At 42.2% G+C, this 18,806-nt stretch overlaps 1 protein-coding gene and 1 long non-coding RNA gene across 3 annotated transcripts; one reads left to right on the forward strand and one right to left on the reverse strand.

Moving 5' to 3' along the window:
* Positions 1–10,261: 10,261 nt before the first annotated feature.
* LOC135045367 (uncharacterized) lies at positions 10,262–17,860 on the forward strand. The gene is made up of 5 exons (XR_010237843.1): positions 10,262–10,330; positions 11,209–11,288; positions 13,712–13,804; positions 14,579–14,728; positions 15,256–17,860. It is a non-coding gene; the product is annotated as an uncharacterized LOC135045367 (long non-coding RNA).
* LOC135045366 (serine-rich adhesin for platelets-like) lies at positions 13,699–17,776 on the reverse strand. Of its 2 annotated transcripts, none has more exons than XM_063955292.1 (4): positions 17,365–17,776; positions 17,074–17,262; positions 15,065–16,911; positions 13,699–13,784 (listed from the first exon to the last, which is right to left on the reverse strand). In XM_063955292.1, the coding sequence occupies exons 1-3, from the start codon at positions 17,774–17,776 to the stop codon at positions 15,074–15,076; spliced, it is 2,439 nt and encodes an 812-aa protein (XP_063811362.1). In that variant the 3' UTR covers positions 13,699–13,784; positions 15,065–15,073. The 2 variants fall into 2 exon arrangements, with proteins under 2 accessions (XP_063811362.1, XP_063811360.1); XM_063955290.1 differs by having other exon boundaries at positions 15,065–16,929.
* Positions 17,861–18,806: the final 946 nt, after the last annotated feature.

Genomic DNA, 18,806 nt, shown 5'->3' on the forward strand with positions numbered 1-18,806 from the left:
AGACGCTACCCCCGTTAATAGCTTCAGCCGCCCGACTCTCCTCTTATGCCTGGAACTACAAGTCCAAGGCTGACCGCCAAGCTCCCACAAGCCTTTACCCACTGCCGTCAATCATTCCCTGCATGGTACACTATCCCCCCCCCCCCCCCTCCCTGCGCACCCATACTAAACAAATTAAATCATGTTTATGTCTCCCTTACACCCCTATCTGTAGACTCCAAGTCTCTTACATACAAACACCATACTAATCCGAGTCACATAAAGTTCACCACTTATCTTATTGTCTCCTCCAGACCCCATGTCTCTCCTGTCAAAACCTTTGAATGATCACGCACCCAAGAACATGTTGGGTGCGTGTTGTTTTCAAACTCCAAATAATAAAACCCCCCCCCAGACTATTCTATGCACCCTCATTGAAGTCATCACCCTTCCCAAATTTACACCCCCCCCAATCCATCCAAAATGAAAAGCTTCCTCCGCTAATTTCCAAATCAAATACCCTCCTCTAAAGCATGGAACTACAAGTCCAAGGCTGCCCGCCAATCTCCCACAAGCCTTTACCCACTGCCGCCAATCATTCCCTGCATGGTACACTATCCCCCCCCCCCCCCCCCATCCCTGCGCACCCCTCTATTTTTGGACGTACACTCCTATGTGTTCTCTTCACACCCCACCCCCCTGCACCCCATCAGGCGTCTTGCATTAGACGCTACCCCCGTTAATAGCTTCAGCCGCCCGACTCTCCTCTTATGCCTGGAACTACAAGTCCAAGGCTGACCGCCAAGCTCCCACAAGCCTTTACCCACTGCCGTCAATTATTCCCTGCATGGTACACTAGCCCCCCCCATCCCTGCGCACCCCATCAGGCGTCTTGCATCAGACGCTACCCCGCTAATAGATTCAGCCGCCCGACTTTCCTCTTATGCGTGGAACTACAAGTACAAGGCTGCCCGACAATCTCCCACAAGCCTTTACCCACTGCCGTCAATCATTCCCTGCATGGTACACTATCCCCCCCCCCCCCCCCCATCCCTGCGCACCCCTCTATTTCTGGACGTACACTCCTATGTGTTCTCTTCACACCCCACCCCCCTGCACCCCATCAGGCGTCTTGCATTAGACGCTACCCCCGTTAATAGCTTCAGCCGCCCGACTCTCCTCTTATGCCTGGAAATACAAGTCCAAGGCTGACCGCCAAGCTCCCACAAGCCTCTTATGCCTGGAACTACAAGTACAAGGCTGACCGCCAAGCTCCCACAAGCCTCTTATGCCTGGAACTACAAGTACAAGGCTGACCGCCAAGCTCCCACAAGCCTCTTATGCCTGGAACTACAAGTCCAAGGCTGACCGCCAAGCTCCCACAAGCCTTTACCCACTGCCGTCAATTATTCCCTGCATGGTACACTATCCCCCCCCCCATCCCTGCGCACCCCATCAGGCGTCTTGCATTAGACGCTACCCCCGTTAATAGCTTCAGCCGCCCGACTCTCCTCTTATGCCTGGAACTACAAGTCCAAGGCTGACCGCCAAGCTCCCACAAGCCTTTACCCACTGCCGCCAATCATTCCCTGCATGGTACACTATCCCCCCCCCCCCCCCCCATCCCTGCGCACCCCTCTATTTTTGGACGTACACTCCTATGTGTTCTCTTCACACCCCACCCCCCTGCACCCCATCAGGCGTCTTGCATTAGACGCTACCCCCGTTAATAGCTTCAGCCGCCCGACTCTCCTCTTATGCCTGGAACTACAAGTCCAAGGCTGACCGCCAAGCTCCCACAAGCCTTTACCCACTGCCGTCAATTATTCCCTGCATGGTACACTAGCCCCCCCCATCCCTGCGCACCCCATCAGGCGTCTTGCATCAGACGCTACCCCCGTTAATAGCTTCAGCCGCCCGACTCTCCTCTTATGCCTGGAACTACAAGTCCAAGGCTGACCGCCAAGCTCCCACAAGCCTTTACCCACTGCCGTCAATTATTCCCTGCATGGTACACTAGCCCCCCCCATCCCTGCGCACCCCATCAGGCGTCTTGCATCAGACGCTACCCCGCTAATAGATTCAGCCGCCCGACTTTCCTCTTATGCGTGGAACTACAAGTACAAGGCTGCCCGACAATCTCCCACAAGCCTTTACCCACTGCCGTCAATCATTCCCTGCATGGTACACTATCCCCCCCCCCCCCCCATCCCTGCGCACCCCTCTATTTCTGGACGTACACTCCTATGTGTTCTCTTCACACCCCACCCCCCTGCACCCCATCAGGCGTCTTGCATTAGACGCTACCCCCGTTAATAGCTTCAGCCGCCCGACTCTCCTCTTATGCCTGGAAATACAAGTCCAAGGCTGACCGCCAAGCTCCCACAAGCCTCTTATGCCTGGAACTACAAGTACAAGGCTGACCGCCAAGCTCCCACAAGCCTCTTATGCCTGGAACTACAAGTACAAGGCTGACCGCCAAGCTCCCACAAGCCTCTTATGCCTGGAACTACAAGTCCAAGGCTGACCGCCAAGCTCCCACAAGCCTTTACCCACTGCCGTCAATTATTCCCTGCATGGTACACTATCCCCCCCCCCATCCCTGCGCACCCCATCAGGCGTCTTGCATTAGACGCTACCCCCGTTAATAGCTTCAGCCGCCCGACTCTCCTCTTATGCCTGGAACTACAAGTCCAAGGCTGACCGCCAAGCTCCCACAAGCCTTTACCCACTGCCGTCAATTATTCCCTGCATGGTACACTATCCCCCCCCCCATCCCTGCGCACCCCATCAGGCGTCTTGCATTAGACGCTACCCCCGTTAATAGCTTCAGCCGCCCGACTCTCCTCTTATGCCTGGAACTACAAGTCCAAGGCTGACCGCCAAGCTCCCACAAGCCTTTACCCACTGCCGTCAATCATTCCCTGCATGGTACACTATCCCCCCCCCCCCCCTCCCTGCGCACCCATACTAAACAAATTAAATCATGTTTATGTCTCCCTTACACCCCTATCTGTAGACTCCAAGTCTCTTACATACAAACACCATACTAATCCGAGTCACATAAAGTTCACCACTTATCTTATTGTCTCCTCCAGACCCCATGTCTCTCCTGTCAAAACCTTTGAATGATCACGCACCCAAGAACATGTTGGGTGCGTGTTGTTTTCAAACTCCAAATAATAAAACCCCCCCCCAGACTATTCTATGCACCCTCATTGAAGTCATCACCCTTCCCAAATTTACACCCCCCCCAATCCATCCAAAATGAAAAGCTTCCTCCGCTAATTTCCAAATCAAATACCCTCCTCTAAAGCATGGAACTACAAGTCCAAGGCTGCCCGCCAATCTCCCACAAGCCTTTACCCACTGCCGCCAATCATTCCCTGCATGGTACACTATCCCCCCCCCCCCCCCCCCATCCCTGCGCACCCCTCTATTTTTGGACGTACACTCCTATGTGTTCTCTTCACACCCCACCCCCCTGCACCCCATCAGGCGTCTTGCATTAGACGCTACCCCCGTTAATAGCTTCAGCCGCCCGACTCTCCTCTTATGCCTGGAACTACAAGTCCAAGGCTGACCGCCAAGCTCCCACAAGCCTTTACCCACTGCCGTCAATTATTCCCTGCATGGTACACTAGCCCCCCCCATCCCTGCGCACCCCATCAGGCGTCTTGCATCAGACGCTACCCCGCTAATAGATTCAGCCGCCCGACTTTCCTCTTATGCGTGGAACTACAAGTACAAGGCTGCCCGACAATCTCCCACAAGCCTTTACCCACTGCCGTCAATCATTCCCTGCATGGTACACTATCCCCCCCCCCCCCCCCCATCCCTGCGCACCCCTCTATTTCTGGACGTACACTCCTATGTGTTCTCTTCACACCCCACCCCCCTGCACCCCATCAGGCGTCTTGCATTAGACGCTACCCCCGTTAATAGCTTCAGCCGCCCGACTCTCCTCTTATGCCTGGAAATACAAGTCCAAGGCTGACCGCCAAGCTCCCACAAGCCTCTTATGCCTGGAACTACAAGTACAAGGCTGACCGCCAAGCTCCCACAAGCCTCTTATGCCTGGAACTACAAGTACAAGGCTGACCGCCAAGCTCCCACAAGCCTCTTATGCCTGGAACTACAAGTCCAAGGCTGACCGCCAAGCTCCCACAAGCCTTTACCCACTGCCGTCAATTATTCCCTGCATGGTACACTATCCCCCCCCCCATCCCTGCGCACCCCATCAGGCGTCTTGCATTAGACGCTACCCCCGTTAATAGCTTCAGCCGCCCGACTCTCCTCTTATGCCTGGAACTACAAGTCCAAGGCTGACCGCCAAGCTCCCACAAGCCTTTACCCACTGCCGCCAATCATTCCCTGCATGGTACACTATCCCCCCCCCCCCCCCCATCCCTGCGCACCCCTCTATTTTTGGACGTACACTCCTATGTGTTCTCTTCACACCCCACCCCCCTGCACCCCATCAGGCGTCTTGCATTAGACGCTACCCCCGTTAATAGCTTCAGCCGCCCGACTCTCCTCTTATGCCTGGAAATACAAGTCCAAGGCTGACCGCCAAGCTCCCACAAGCCTCTTATGCCTGGAACTACAAGTACAAGGCTGACCGCCAAGCTCCCACAAGCCTCTTATGCCTGGAACTACAAGTACAAGGCTGACCGCCAAGCTCCCACAAGCCTCTTATGCCTGGAACTACAAGTCCAAGGCTGACCGCCAAGCTCCCACAAGCCTTTACCCACTGCCGTCAATTATTCCCTGCATGGTACACTATCCCCCCCCCCATCCCTGCGCACCCCATCAGGCGTCTTGCATTAGACGCTACCCCCGTTAATAGCTTCAGCCGCCCGACTCTCCTCTTATGCCTGGAACTACAAGTCCAAGGCTGACCGCCAAGCTCCCACAAGCCTTTACCCACTGCCGCCAATCATTCCCTGCATGGTACACTATCCCCCCCCCCCCCCCCATCCCTGCGCACCCCTCTATTTTTGGACGTACACTTCTATGTGTTCTCTTCACACCCCACCCCCCTGCACCCCATCAGGCGTCTTGCATTAGACGCTACCCCCGTTAATAGCTTCAGCCGCCCGACTCTCCTCTTATGCCTGGAACTACAAGTCCAAGGCTGACCGCCAAGCTCCCACAAGCCTTTACCCACTGCCGTCAATTATTCCCTGCATGGTACACTAGCCCCCCCCATCCCTGCGCACCCCATCAGGCGTCTTGCATCAGACGCTACCCCCGTTAATAGCTTCAGCCGCCCGACTCTCCTCTTATGCCTGGAACTACAAGTCCAAGGCTGACCGCCAAGCTCCCACAAGCCTTTACCCACTGCCGTCAATTATTCCCTGCATGGTACACTAGCCCCCCCCATCCCTGCGCACCCCATCAGGCGTCTTGCATCAGACGCTACCCCGCTAATAGATTCAGCCGCCCGACTTTCCTCTTATGCGTGGAACTACAAGTACAAGGCTGCCCGACAATCTCCCACAAGCCTTTACCCACTGCCGTCAATCATTCCCTGCATGGTACACTATCCCCCCCCCCCCCCCATCCCTGCGCACCCCTCTATTTCTGGACGTACACTCCTATGTGTTCTCTTCACACCCCACCCCCCTGCACCCCATCAGGCGTCTTGCATTAGACGCTACCCCCGTTAATAGCTTCAGCCGCCCGACTCTCCTCTTATGCCTGGAAATACAAGTCCAAGGCTGACCGCCAAGCTCCCACAAGCCTCTTATGCCTGGAACTACAAGTACAAGGCTGACCGCCAAGCTCCCACAAGCCTCTTATGCCTGGAACTACAAGTACAAGGCTGACCGCCAAGCTCCCACAAGCCTCTTATGCCTGGAACTACAAGTCCAAGGCTGACCGCCAAGCTCCCACAAGCCTTTACCCACTGCCGTCAATTATTCCCTGCATGGTACACTATCCCCCCCCCCATCCCTGCGCACCCCATCAGGCGTCTTGCATTAGACGCTACCCCCGTTAATAGCTTCAGCCGCCCGACTCTCCTCTTATGCCTGGAACTACAAGTCCAAGGCTGACCGCCAAGCTCCCACAAGCCTTTACCCACTGCCGTCAATTATTCCCTGCATGGTACACTATCCCCCCCCCCATCCCTGCGCACCCCATCAGGCGTCTTGCATTAGACGCTACCCCCGTTAATAGCTTCAGCCGCCCGACTCTCCTCTTATGCCTGGAACTACAAGTCCAAGGCTGACCGCCAAGCTCCCACAAGCCTTTACCCACTGCCGTCAATCATTCCCTGCATGGTACACTATCCCCCCCCCCCCCCCTCCCTGCGCACCCATACTAAACAAATTAAATCATGTTTATGTCTCCCTTACACCCCTATCTGTAGACTCCAAGTCTCTTACATACAAACACCATACTAATCCGAGTCACATAAAGTTCACCACTTATCTTATTGTCTCCTCCAGACCCCATGTCTCTCCTGTCAAAACCTTTGAATGATCACGCACCCAAGAACATGTTGGGTGCGTGTTGTTTTCAAACTCCAAATAATAAAACCCCCCCCCAGACTATTCTATGCACCCTCATTGAAGTCATCACCCTTCCCAAATTTACACCCCCCCCAATCCATCCAAAATGAAAAGCTTCCTCCGCTAATTTCCAAATCAAATACCCTCCTCTAAAGCATGGAACTACAAGTCCAAGGCTGCCCGCCAATCTCCCACAAGCCTTTACCCACTGCCGCCAATCATTCCCTGCATGGTACACTATCCCCCCCCCCCCACCCATCCCTGCGCACCCCTCTATTTCTGGACGTACACTCCCATTCTTCTCATACCTCCCCCTGTACCCCTTTATGTGCCTCTAATGAGACTCTGTCACCTACAAAGTTATTTCTATTGCGTGTCGCTACAAGTCTCATTCCGGACCATGAACAATCGTATGACGGCACTCTCCATATATTATTGACAAACCTCTCTAAGTATACATTTTTTATATTTTATACTAGTATAGGTATGTATCCTAATAAAAGTTTTTTATTTAAATCCAATCAATATCCCAACGTTTTACCCTTAAAAAATATTTGTTAATTTTAACCCTCCCACTTATTTAAATTTAAAGTTTTGGCCATTGGTTACATTTGAATATATTTTAACTCTCCTCCCTCTTCAAAATGCTATAAAGAGTTACTCTTAGCTCAGGTCTACATAATCGACATTCATCCAGCCTTCTGATCAAGTACTCATTCGTATTTCAACTATGGCTGATGAACCTTCATGTCGTTTGGTTCCTTCTACAAGAGGAATGCTCTTAAACATAGACGGATATCTTTTGGCAAAAAACAAGCAGCGTGGTGATGTCGTCTATTGGCACTGCACAGAGAGGAAGACCGGCCCTTGTTCATGTTTTGCAAAGACGACCATTGTTGCAGGACAGCACCAACTTAATACTCATGGAGAACATACTCATACTCCGAAGGCTGAAAAAACAGATGTTGCCATTGCCAAGGCATCAATAAAGCAACGTGCAAGGGATACCAATGATCCACCATCTGTAATAATTCAAGCGGTTACTGCCCAAATGCCGTCTACTAGTGCTGCCTGTCTTCCTAACAGTGAATCCCTCCGTAAACTTGTGAAAAGGGTAAGGAGAGCGGATTGCCCACCTGAGCCAACCACACTCGATGATATTGATATCCCACATAATTTGGAATACATTGATGGGATAAAATTTCTTGGAAAGGACAGTACTTTCCACAACGAAAGGACACTATTATTCAGTACAGAAGCTAACTTGCGGAAGCTTCATGAGGCACCGTATTGGGTAATGGATGGCACTTTCAAAACGTGTCCAACCCTATTTAGACAAATATACTCAATTCATGCTATGGTTGGCACAGATGACAGTACGCAACGCTTCGTCCCACTGGTCTATGGATTGCTTAGTAGCAAAAGTGAGGTTTGTTATATCCGTTTTTTAGAAGACCTACAGGATTATGCACAGGAATATGATATTCTATTTTCTCCTCTTTACATTTTGACAGATTTTGAGAATGCTGCAATACAAGCAGCTAAACAAGTTTTTCCGAGTAGCACACATAAGTGTTGCTTGTTTCATTTAGGTCAAAATATTTGGCGAAAAATTCAATCATGTGGCTTATCTGTACAATATGGACGTGATCATGCTTTTGCTATGAAACTTAGGAACCTTCAGGCACTTTCCTTCCTCCCAGCAGACGAAATCCCTGCTGCATTTGAACAATTAAAATCAGAAATGCCTCCTAATGCTGCTACATTAGTAACTTATTTTGAGGAGACATATATATTGGGGCGGCTTAGAGAACGAACCAGAAGTCAAAACAGATGTCCCCCACTGTTTCCACCATGCATGTGGTCAGTGCATGACAATATGGTTGGTGGGATTCCAAGGACCCAAAATAAGTTGGAAGGATGGCACAGGAGATGGAATATTCTCCTGGGAGAGAAAAAGTTTGGAGTCTACAAACTTATCTCCTATCTTCACAAGGAGCAACAAATGACCACCAAGCTCATTGAAAAAGTAACCTTTAATGTTGCCCGAACACCAACCAAACGTGAAAATACTGCTCGAGAAGATGCACTACAGAAATGTTTTGCCCAACTTGGTTTCATAGATTTGATGGAATTTCTAAATGCCATTGCCTTCCATCTCAAGTTGGAGTAACTTTAAAACTAATTCTAAACATAGTTATTTTTTCATTTTAAAGTTAAGTTTCATATTTTCTATGGTTTATTTTTCATTAGTTGACTTTCAATCATTTAAAATACCATAAAAAAAAAACCACTTTTCACATATTGAATTTTCGGGTGCTATCATTACTGGTAAGTAGAATTTTTATAATTATAGAAATTAACTATTATTCAAGTATTTTCTACATTATGTTTTCCATTCTAAAATATACATCAATCAAAAATCTCTAGCTATATTTTAAAGATTTAAAATATAATGGTTTCCCATTTCAGTTTAGCACAGTTGTACCCATGTAATGTTTTTCATAAAGTTTCCCTTCATTAATTTTAACATAAATTTTATTAATATTCTTCAATTAAAACAATTATATTGTTTATCAAACAGATTTACAATATTTTCTATATCAAAACAAATATATATATATATTTGGTTGCACCATTTTTGAAATCCTATTTTTACTGCAACGGTTAGATTTTTTTATTTGCCTAATTCATGGTGTACATGCTGTGGTTCTCCATTTGCTGTTGAAATAAACATCCCAGCATGCACTCTCACAGGTTTGCTTTTATTATATTTAAACATGTTGTCCATGCTTGCTGGGAGGTGTATTTAAAATGCCGAAGGAAACCATGGACTAGGTAATGGTTAGGCAACCTTTGTCTCACCAACTTCTGTGTAACTAAACTACCCAGCATGCACTGCCACAGTGTTGGCATCACTATAATAAAAAAAAAGTTTAAAGGCATGCAGTATGCTGTGGTTCCATAACTCATTTAGACACATGCTGTGTTATCCTGGCCTTATCCTTATGAAATAACTGTTTTTAACACAATGAGATAAATTCTAATTTATGTATAAACTGTAAAAATGCAAAACAGTGATAGGTATTAATTAAATTATTAATGTTTTCTTGTGCATGTAACATACTAAATATTATGATTGGTTAATAACAATCTTACATTGTTACACCTCATTTCTCAAACAAGCAATACCCCCTTCCCTTAAATTTGATTATTTTTTTAAATTATAAAGAATTTATTAGCACACAAATGTCAATATAGTATAGTAGACACTAACTCTAAATTGATGTAACTGTAATGGTCTGCATGCAGGCTCAATCTAGCAGCAGCGATAGCGATGTTCGTCACCGCGCATCGCTATCGCAGAGGGGGCTACACACGAGTGATATGTGCAGAAAATCTAATCAATCTAGTCAGATTGATTAGATTTTAGCCATGGATCTCTCCATGAGTACCCCCCTTAATATTGCTCTCTAAATTGTATACAATTTCAAAGTGCATATCAACTATTCTAAACATTTGCTAACTTTTCTGCATTGCTAATATATTTACTCAATTTTTTTAAATTAGTTTACTGTTCTGACCTCCCAATCATCATCTGCAAGCCAAAGAAGATTTTTTCTCCTTATTACTTTCCAGGTAATATGCATTTTAAAACAATTTGATGTAGATAATTTGTCTTCTATTTATGTACCTTAATCATCTGTTCTAATGTAATAGTTTAATCTTGACATTGTTAATTATATTTTTTTTTCACCTAAACTAGTTATCTTGTTTGCCCTTCCAATCAACTGCAATCCGCTGATTAGGACTCCTCATTATTTGGTTTTGCGGTAACTATACCTATTGAAACAGTTTTTATCATTTTTATATTTAGCCTGTTTACGTACTTTAATCAGCTCTTAACAAAACATATTACATACATTAAATAATATTTTTAATTTATTTCTTACATAATCTTGTTAACTGTTATGACCTTTGAAATGTCTGATATCCATATCTTCATTTTTAGATTCATTCCTTTTTTTTTATTTAATTATAATTCTAAACTAAATTGTACTTCTAACATGAATCCTGGAATCATGTACCTTTAAAAATATTAACATATCTAAAATGAACATATTTGCTTTACCTATACACTAATATATATATTACTACACAGGACCATATCTCTAACTTTGGAAATGCCTAGTATGGATCCACTCTCTATTGTTAATATTACATAACAATAAAATATTATTCAACTGAATATATTTATTTGAAAAAATATCATATTTAACTATATTGTTATGACAGCAATATATTTAACATTTTCCTATTGAATTATTTTAAACAATAACCAAAATCAAATGTTCTTAATTTTTATCCATCATTAATATAAACACTGTCAGATTAGGATGGCAATAGTATTTCCACATCTTCTTCAGAAACTGTGTATATTTACCAAAATATAGTACAATAATAAAATTATACAATACTAATAAAACTGTGTAATATCTCTCAATGTTTGGGTATTAAAGTTGACAGATTTTTACCCTTAATGTAAACTAAAAAAAAATTACTCTTAGATTAACAAATATGAAAAAAAATTTTTTTTTTGTTTTTATATTATTATATAGAAAACACGTAAAAAAAATTCCTTTTTTAAATTTTTTTATTGAATCATCATTGTTTGTGCACACAGTGTATGACTATTTTTTTTTCAATACAGGAAAAGAAACTTGATCCACAATGAATCCACAACAAAGAATATGAAAACCATCTTGATCCTACATAACATAATCTGATGCGGTGATATTATTCTTATTAATCTTTATTATAGAAACATATACAATATATTTTTTTCAAGATTTATTTATAAATCTATTACCAGTTATAATATGTTAACCTGTTCAAAGTTCACCCTTTAGAAAATAAAAGTTTTATTCATTGAAAATACTATGTTAGCTTATTGTTTTTATTATTATTCCTCATACTTACAGCACCCTAAAACTTAAATGACGCAATATGTGGGAAATACATACGCGTGTATGTCTTTGAGGGAAACATGGGAAATGATGATAGCGTCAATTGGCTAGATGGTTTACGCCATCAAAGAACCATATATATTTGCTAATCTGATCCCATCCTTACCTTCATAATTTTAATTTCCAATTCCAATTTTTTATATATCAATATTAAAAATTTACTATTTTGCGAGTTTGGAAGCAAATTTGTGTAATGTGTACATTAAACACACAAATATGTTCCGATTGGTAATCTATTCAAATATTATTGCAAATACAATTAGAATATATAAATAGTGGGAGCGCAGAATGAATCCAATATATTATTTTATTTAAAATATTAATATGTCATCCACATAAAAATGCAGTACATGAACTAGCCTAAGAAAAAACAATTGATATTATATAAATGTAAACGAGACTGCCATATCTCCTGAACAAATATGAATAAAAATCCTTTAATAAACCCTAGTTAGGGCTGCATTAATGCTTCATGAAAATCAGCCGTGCGTCCACGAGCTGAAATGATTGTAAAAAGGAGACTGCTAAAAAGTGCCTCTGTTATAAGTCACTGTCCTCCTTATACACAATAGAATCTCATTGGTAGAGAGTGTCCCAGTACTGGACTTGCGGACAACCGTGCTGTAGTATTATGTGGCAAATGGATAGTGATGGTCAAATTCTATTTGTGGTATATCACCTGATGTAGAAGCCTCTCCGTCAAAGGCGCTGTACTGAGCCGGGTTTGCTGGGGCTCTGTGCAGTGAACGTACAGCTGGTCTCGTCACCGGTGTACCATCCAGATGAACACGGTAGTTTAATTCTGCTGAAGGATGCTGTACCAGTCTGGATATGCAACAGTGTAAAAATACTGGAGCAGCAGATTCTCCGTCCGCTGGTGGAAAAATCTGTATTAATTGCGGCTACGGTCCACTGGATGCATGCGGGTCACAGGGTGTTAAGAGAATATAGCAGTCCAAATGAGGTACTTCAAAGGAGTACCTTAACGCGTTTCTCGTCCCACAACGCTGGCCGTTTCATCAGAAGGAAATGAATTTTATTTCATTTCAAAGGTACTCCTTTGAAGGACCTCATTTGGACTGCTATATTCTCCTGACACCCTGTGAGCCGCATGCATCGAGTGGACCGTAGCCGCAATTAATACGGATTTTTACACCAGCGGACGGAGAATCTGCTGCTCCAGTATTTTTACACTGTTGCATATCCAGACTGGTACAGCATCCTTCAGCAGAATTAAACTACCGTGTTCATCTGGATGGTACACCGGTGACGAGACCAGCTGTACGTTCACTGCACAGAGCCCCAGCAAACCCGGCTCAGTACAGCGCCTTTGACGGAGAGGCTTCTACATCAGGTGATATACCACAAATAGAATTTGACCATCACTATCCATTTGCCACAGAATACTACAGCACGGTTGTCCGCAAGTCCAGTACTGGGACACTCTCTACCAATGAGATTCTATTGTGTATAAGGAGGACAGTGACTTATAACAGAGGCACTTTTTAGCAGTCTCCTTTTTACAATCATTTCAGCTCGTGGACGCACGGCTGATTTTCATGAAGCATTAATGCAGCCCTAACTAGGGTTTATTAAAGGTTTTTTATTCATATTTGTTCAGGAGATATGGCAGTCTCGTTTACATTTATATAATATCAATTGTTTTTTCTGAGGCTAGTTCATGTACTGCATTTTTATGTGGATGACATATTAATATTTTAAATAAAACAATATATTGGATTCATTCTGCGCTCCCACTCTTTCTTTTTTCACACTCACTTTGATCCATTGTTGGGGCAGCCCGCCCACAACTGGTGAGCAGCCGCCTGAATCCAACTACATATAGTGTGTGTATTTTAGAGCGCAAATCTTTTGTATATATTTTTTGAATATATAAATGCATTGTTAAGCAAATGCAAATTATTAACAATACAAAACTTGCAATAATTTTTTTGGGATATTATTAGAATATAAATTATATATATATGCATGAACAATCACTGTAATATGGAATATGTGTCTGTACATATATTTTCTCTATTTTTATCTTGAACATATTAGTATGTGAACCCCACCAACATGAACAAACCAAAACAAAACAAAATAAATTTAGAACATTTTCAGGAATGCACGACTTGAAGTATCTCAGAAAGTATATTCCTATTATCGATTTGTCTTTTCAAACAGGACACATGGATGACTCTGTATCCCTCTGTCTTCAGTTCCTTCACCCTGGCTCGCAAGACCGTTTGTGACATATCTAAAAATGAAGTAAAACAGGTAAGTTCTTGAAAGTTAATTTCCATACTTTTGTCCACCTTATCTTTAACTGTAGTCTTCATTTTAAAAGAAATGCAAGGTTTAAAGGTAACAACCCTAATTATAATAAAATATTACAATATATATTTCTCATTGTGACTCTAGATCAGTAGTGCACCGAAGATTTTTCCATCATTTGTATTAGCAATGGTTAAGTTAAAGATATACAAGCACTATAGTAATGGGTTCCATCATAAATTATGTTTCACGGCACAGACAAAATTATCATGTCCAAACAACCCCAAAATATTGCAAAAATCACCATTCAATGGAAGCACTACTGACTAATAAAATACATTCTGAAAGAATGCATTTCTTGGACAAAGCAATGCCGTATGTCTGAGTTTAATTTATTAGTCTGCGGTGCCGATGTTTGATGTATGTATATATATATATATATATATATATATATATATATATATATATAGTGTCAGTTTGTACTGTGCTCCAAACAATAAATACAATATGCTGCAGTGACCTCCTCGTCAGCTTGGCATAAGATGACTATGTAGATGAAAGGTAATCGGCTGCACTCACACTGCCGTATTCAATGATGCAAAAAGTGTCCCTTTATTGCCTACATGTTTTGTTAAAAATCCCCTTCTTCAGGGACAGATTTCTGTCCAAATAACTTGAAAATATCTACATATATTTAAAAGTTTATTATATCCTGTTTAACACTCTTCTTCCTTATGTCTTTACTCTTTTTTTATTTGTTTTCCTTTTATATTTCAGGCAACTTTGTCTACATGTGTGTTTCCAGAGCTCTGGTCCTCTACATAAAACAAAGATATTTGTATGCTACATGCCAGCATTTTGCTTATACTCCACTCTTGTGATGTCTAAACTTGTAGCCTATAACACTCTGCTAAGACTGTATCCAAAGTAAATCAAATGATGTTTTTTTTTTGAAAAATTTACAAACCATACACAAAATTACAATAGAAAATCAATGTAGGATTAACTTAGTTTCCTATTGAGTTTGGTGATTCAAACTCACAATTTGAATAAGAAGCCTATGGCTAAAACTAATTAAAAATAATAAATGTTAGTGTTATATGTAGGATTTTTTAAGTGCAGGATGATGATCGTTGAGTAGGGCACATTTGTTATCTTGAGGAAACACATTTTTTATGTTACGTTTTTCAAAAAAAGCATAGCACATATGTCTCACCATATTTAGTTATCTGATAATGCAATCTATATACATTTATTAATTACCTTTAATATTTAAGCTTCATCCTCATCGTTAGCTTCCTGTCTCTTCCAATGTTGAATTTGAATATTTGCACGCTCTAATCTGACTCGAAGATCCATATTCTCATCATAGCTTGAGCTAGGTCGATAAGCCAATTGCAATCTTGAATGCACTTCTGATGCTACAGCTATGCTTCTCAAATTTGTGTTTTCAGGGCTGTATTCAGAGGGTACAGGTGCAGCGGTGGATTTATACTTTCCTGTTGCAGCGGTGGATTCTGAGGGTCCTGAGTCAGCGGTGGATTCTGAGGCAATTTGTCCAGTAGTGGATTCTGAGTGTCCTGGTTTTGGCTTCAATAAATAGGGCCCTGGTGCAGTGGTGGATACATTGAGGCCTCTATAAGCAGTGGATACATAGTCTCCATGTAAGTTGTTGTATACATAGGGTCCTGATAAAGTGGAGGATACATAGGGTCCTGTAAAAGTAGTGGATACATAGGGTCTTGATGCAGGGATGGATACATAGGGTTCTGCTAAAATTGAGGATACATAGTGTCCTGTTACAGTCGTGGATACAGAGGGTTCTGTTGCAGTGGTGGATACATAGGGTCCTGCTGAAGTGGAGGATACATAGGGTCCTGTAAAAGTAGTGGATACATAGGGTCTTGATGCAGGGATGGATACATAGGGTTCTGCTAAAATTGAGGATACATAGTGTCCTGTTATAGTCGTGGATACAGAGGGTTCTGTTGCAGTGGTGGATACATAGGGTCCTGCTGAAGTGGAGGATACATAGGGTCCTGTAAAAGTAGTGGATACATAGGGTCTTGATGCAGGGATGGATACATAGGGTTCTGCTAAAGTTGAGGATACATAGTGTCCTGTTACAGTCGTGCATACATAGGGTTCTGTTGCAGTGGTGGATACATAGGGTCTTGGTGCAGGGATGGATGCATAGGGTCCTGCAAAAGTGGAGGATACACAGGGTCCTGTTTCACGTATGGATACATAGGGTCCTGATAATGTCGAGGATACATAGGGTCCTGTTAAAGTAGTGGATACATAGGGTCTTGGTGCAGGGATGGATACATAGGGTTCTGATAATGTCGAGGATACATAGGGTCCTGTTAAAGTAGTGGATAGATAGGGTCCTGCTGCAGTGGTGGATACATAGGGTCCTGGTAAAGTGTAGGATGCATATGGTCCTGTTAAAGTGGTGGAAACATTGGTACTTGCTGCAGCAGTGGATACAGAGTATACTGGTAAAGTGGTGGATACATAGGTTACTGTTGCAGTGGTGGATACATAGGGTCCTGGTAAAGTGGTGGATACATCTGTTCCTGCTGCAGGGGTGGATACAGATTCTCCTGGTAAAGTGGTGTATAGATAGGTTCCAGGTGCAGCGCTCGTTGCATACTCTCTGTGTGTAGAGCTTGTTACATAGTCTCCACGTGTACAGCTGGATACAAAGGTTCCTGCTGTAGCATTGGATATACAAGAAGGATTATCTGATCTGGACATTCTTTGTCTTTCTTCTGTCAACAGTTGCATGAAAGTGGAAATCATGCGTGTGATGGTAATAGTCTCATACTGCCATGCTAGCATTTGATTTATACTGTGCTGCATCTGTTGGTAGTTGATTGCTGCCACATTCTGTGATGAAACAAGATGATCGTAAAAATTTGCAAGAGTGACAAGTGCTTGATTCTGTTGTCTTTGTGTTGTGTTGAGAATCTGTATATTATTATTCAGCTGATTTATTTGATGTTCAATTTTTTTCATTTCTTCATTTCTATTCCTCTCAATTAGCTGCATGGTTTCCTTTAAAGAATCCTGTTGGCTAATGGTTTGTGATCTGCTAACGTCACATTCTGTGTGTATAAAAAGTTCTAGGTACAGTTAATACATCAATTTACAGACAATTTATTAAGTATAGTTAGAAGAACCAAAAAATCAAGTTATAAAAAAACCAGTATCTATTAATGATAGTGGATCTCATTAAAATCTATGTTTTATACATTAAAAAAATTTACCTTGATTTGTAGAGTCCAGGAATTGGTCTTGAAGACCATGGTCAATTACACTAGAATGTGCAGTCTCTGCATTCAATTCCACCTGGTTGGTATCTTCTGTATCAATATTACTTTTCTGGCTGTGCAATACAGGCTCCTCATTAATGTTATCCTGTGTCTGTGTGGCAGTCACCATGTTGCTTTCTATGGCTTAAAACATAATAGATAAATACCATTAATCTTAAACATAGTTTTTAACCATATTGAATATCAATGATAGTACATTTTAATTATATTGATCAAAATAAATACCTTTATCTAACATTAAAGGGTTTAGCATGGTTGAATTTTCTTCCTCCATGAAAGGATCATCCATTGTTGATTGTTCTTGCCTCATGGATGTTTCATTTACCGTGGAAGTCTCTACCGTAGTGGAACTTTGAACCACAGAAGAATATTCTTGCATCATTGATGTTTGGTCCGCCGTGGAATGATCATCCACTCTTGCCGAATGTTTCAGCATTGATGGTTCGGCCACAAAGGAAGTATCATCCACTGTCGAAGTATGTTGCAGCATTGATGGTTGGTCCAACATGGTAGCATGGTCCGCTGTTGCATCATGATGCAGCATTGATGGTTCGTCCACCATGGAAGGATTGTCCAATGTTAAAATATGTGGCATCACTGATGGTTCATCCGCAGTTGGAGGAAAATTGTCTGTCATAACTGTTTTTGTTTCAGAAAAAGAAACTTTCCTTGAAATTGTTGTAAAGGAACCTGAAATAAATAATAGGTATATTTAACATTGCATACATATAAATACATAATATTTGATAGACATTACAATATTTCTAGCATTATAAAACTGTGTAAAGCATACCTCAAAAATGTATTTACTTATATTTTTTTACTAATATTTTTTAATACATATAATATTTTATTATATTTATTATTATTATTTTATTACAACAGAAAAAAAGCCTTTTTGGCTCAATAATATAGCTTCTAATCCAATTTTTGATTTATTTCTACAACATAGGGTAAAACATTATAGCTAGCACAATATTATTTTACAGTAGGAGGGCATGTTTATAAAATTAGAATAAGATGCTAGATAGCATGTGTGTATGTTTTTAGGTTCAACGCTAACTCAGGAAAGTAGGTAGCAATTTACAACACACTGTGGAAATATTTGACTAAAAATCTGTAAAAAAAAAAGGTGAGTCTAATACAAAGCTCTAACACTTATCTGTGTGGCCGGTAAGGGGGTGACAGTTAAAAATCATTACTGGTCGGCCTTGCGTGGATGAATAGTGACAAGACATAAGTGTATGGAGAAGGGTTGTCGGTACTTAGTTATATAGTAAAAAATTTCAACATGGGTTTTTAATTCTGTTTTTGTTCTCACATTCCTCGTTAAGTGATGTGTTGTGTAAGGTGCCTAGCTCAGCTACCGCTGTATTATTTGCAGGTTCCCATTCCCAATTGTTGTCCAAGTTGATCCTTAAATAGGAAGAAAAATAACTAATTAAATTAAGAAGGTTGGACTCAGGTCTACTTATTTCTCATGTCAATCTAATGACCATGTCTACATAATAAATGTTGACTTTTAGTAGCCCAATCAATGTTTATCTACCTAATGACCTCCTACATGAAAAAATTAAGTTCGGATATCTTACATATATAACATAGTGAGGGTTGCCTGTAGTCCACACATTTACAGCATTTAGAAGAGTAGCATCAGCAGCAGGATT

The sequence above is a fragment of the Pseudophryne corroboree genome, unplaced genomic scaffold (genome assembly GCF_028390025.1).
Source record: "Pseudophryne corroboree isolate aPseCor3 unplaced genomic scaffold, aPseCor3.hap2 scaffold_907, whole genome shotgun sequence".
In the NCBI taxonomy this organism is placed as follows: domain Eukaryota; kingdom Metazoa; phylum Chordata; class Amphibia; order Anura; family Myobatrachidae; genus Pseudophryne; species Pseudophryne corroboree.

What these genes read in the sequence shown, in the direction of transcription:
- LOC135045366 (XM_063955290.1), bottom strand. Translation starts at nt 17,776, where the DNA reads ATGACAGACAATTTTCCTCCAACTGCGGATGAACCATCAGTGATGCCA. An exon ending in CCCTTTAATGTTAGATAAAG is followed by an intron (nt 17,263 to 17,364) that starts GTATTTATTTTG and finishes TTATGTTTTAAG; the next exon opens with CCATAGAAAGCAACATGGTG. An exon ending in CCTGGACTCTACAAATCAAG is followed by an intron (nt 16,930 to 17,073) that starts GTAAATTTTTTT and finishes AACTGTACCTAG; the next exon opens with AACTTTTTATACACACAGAA.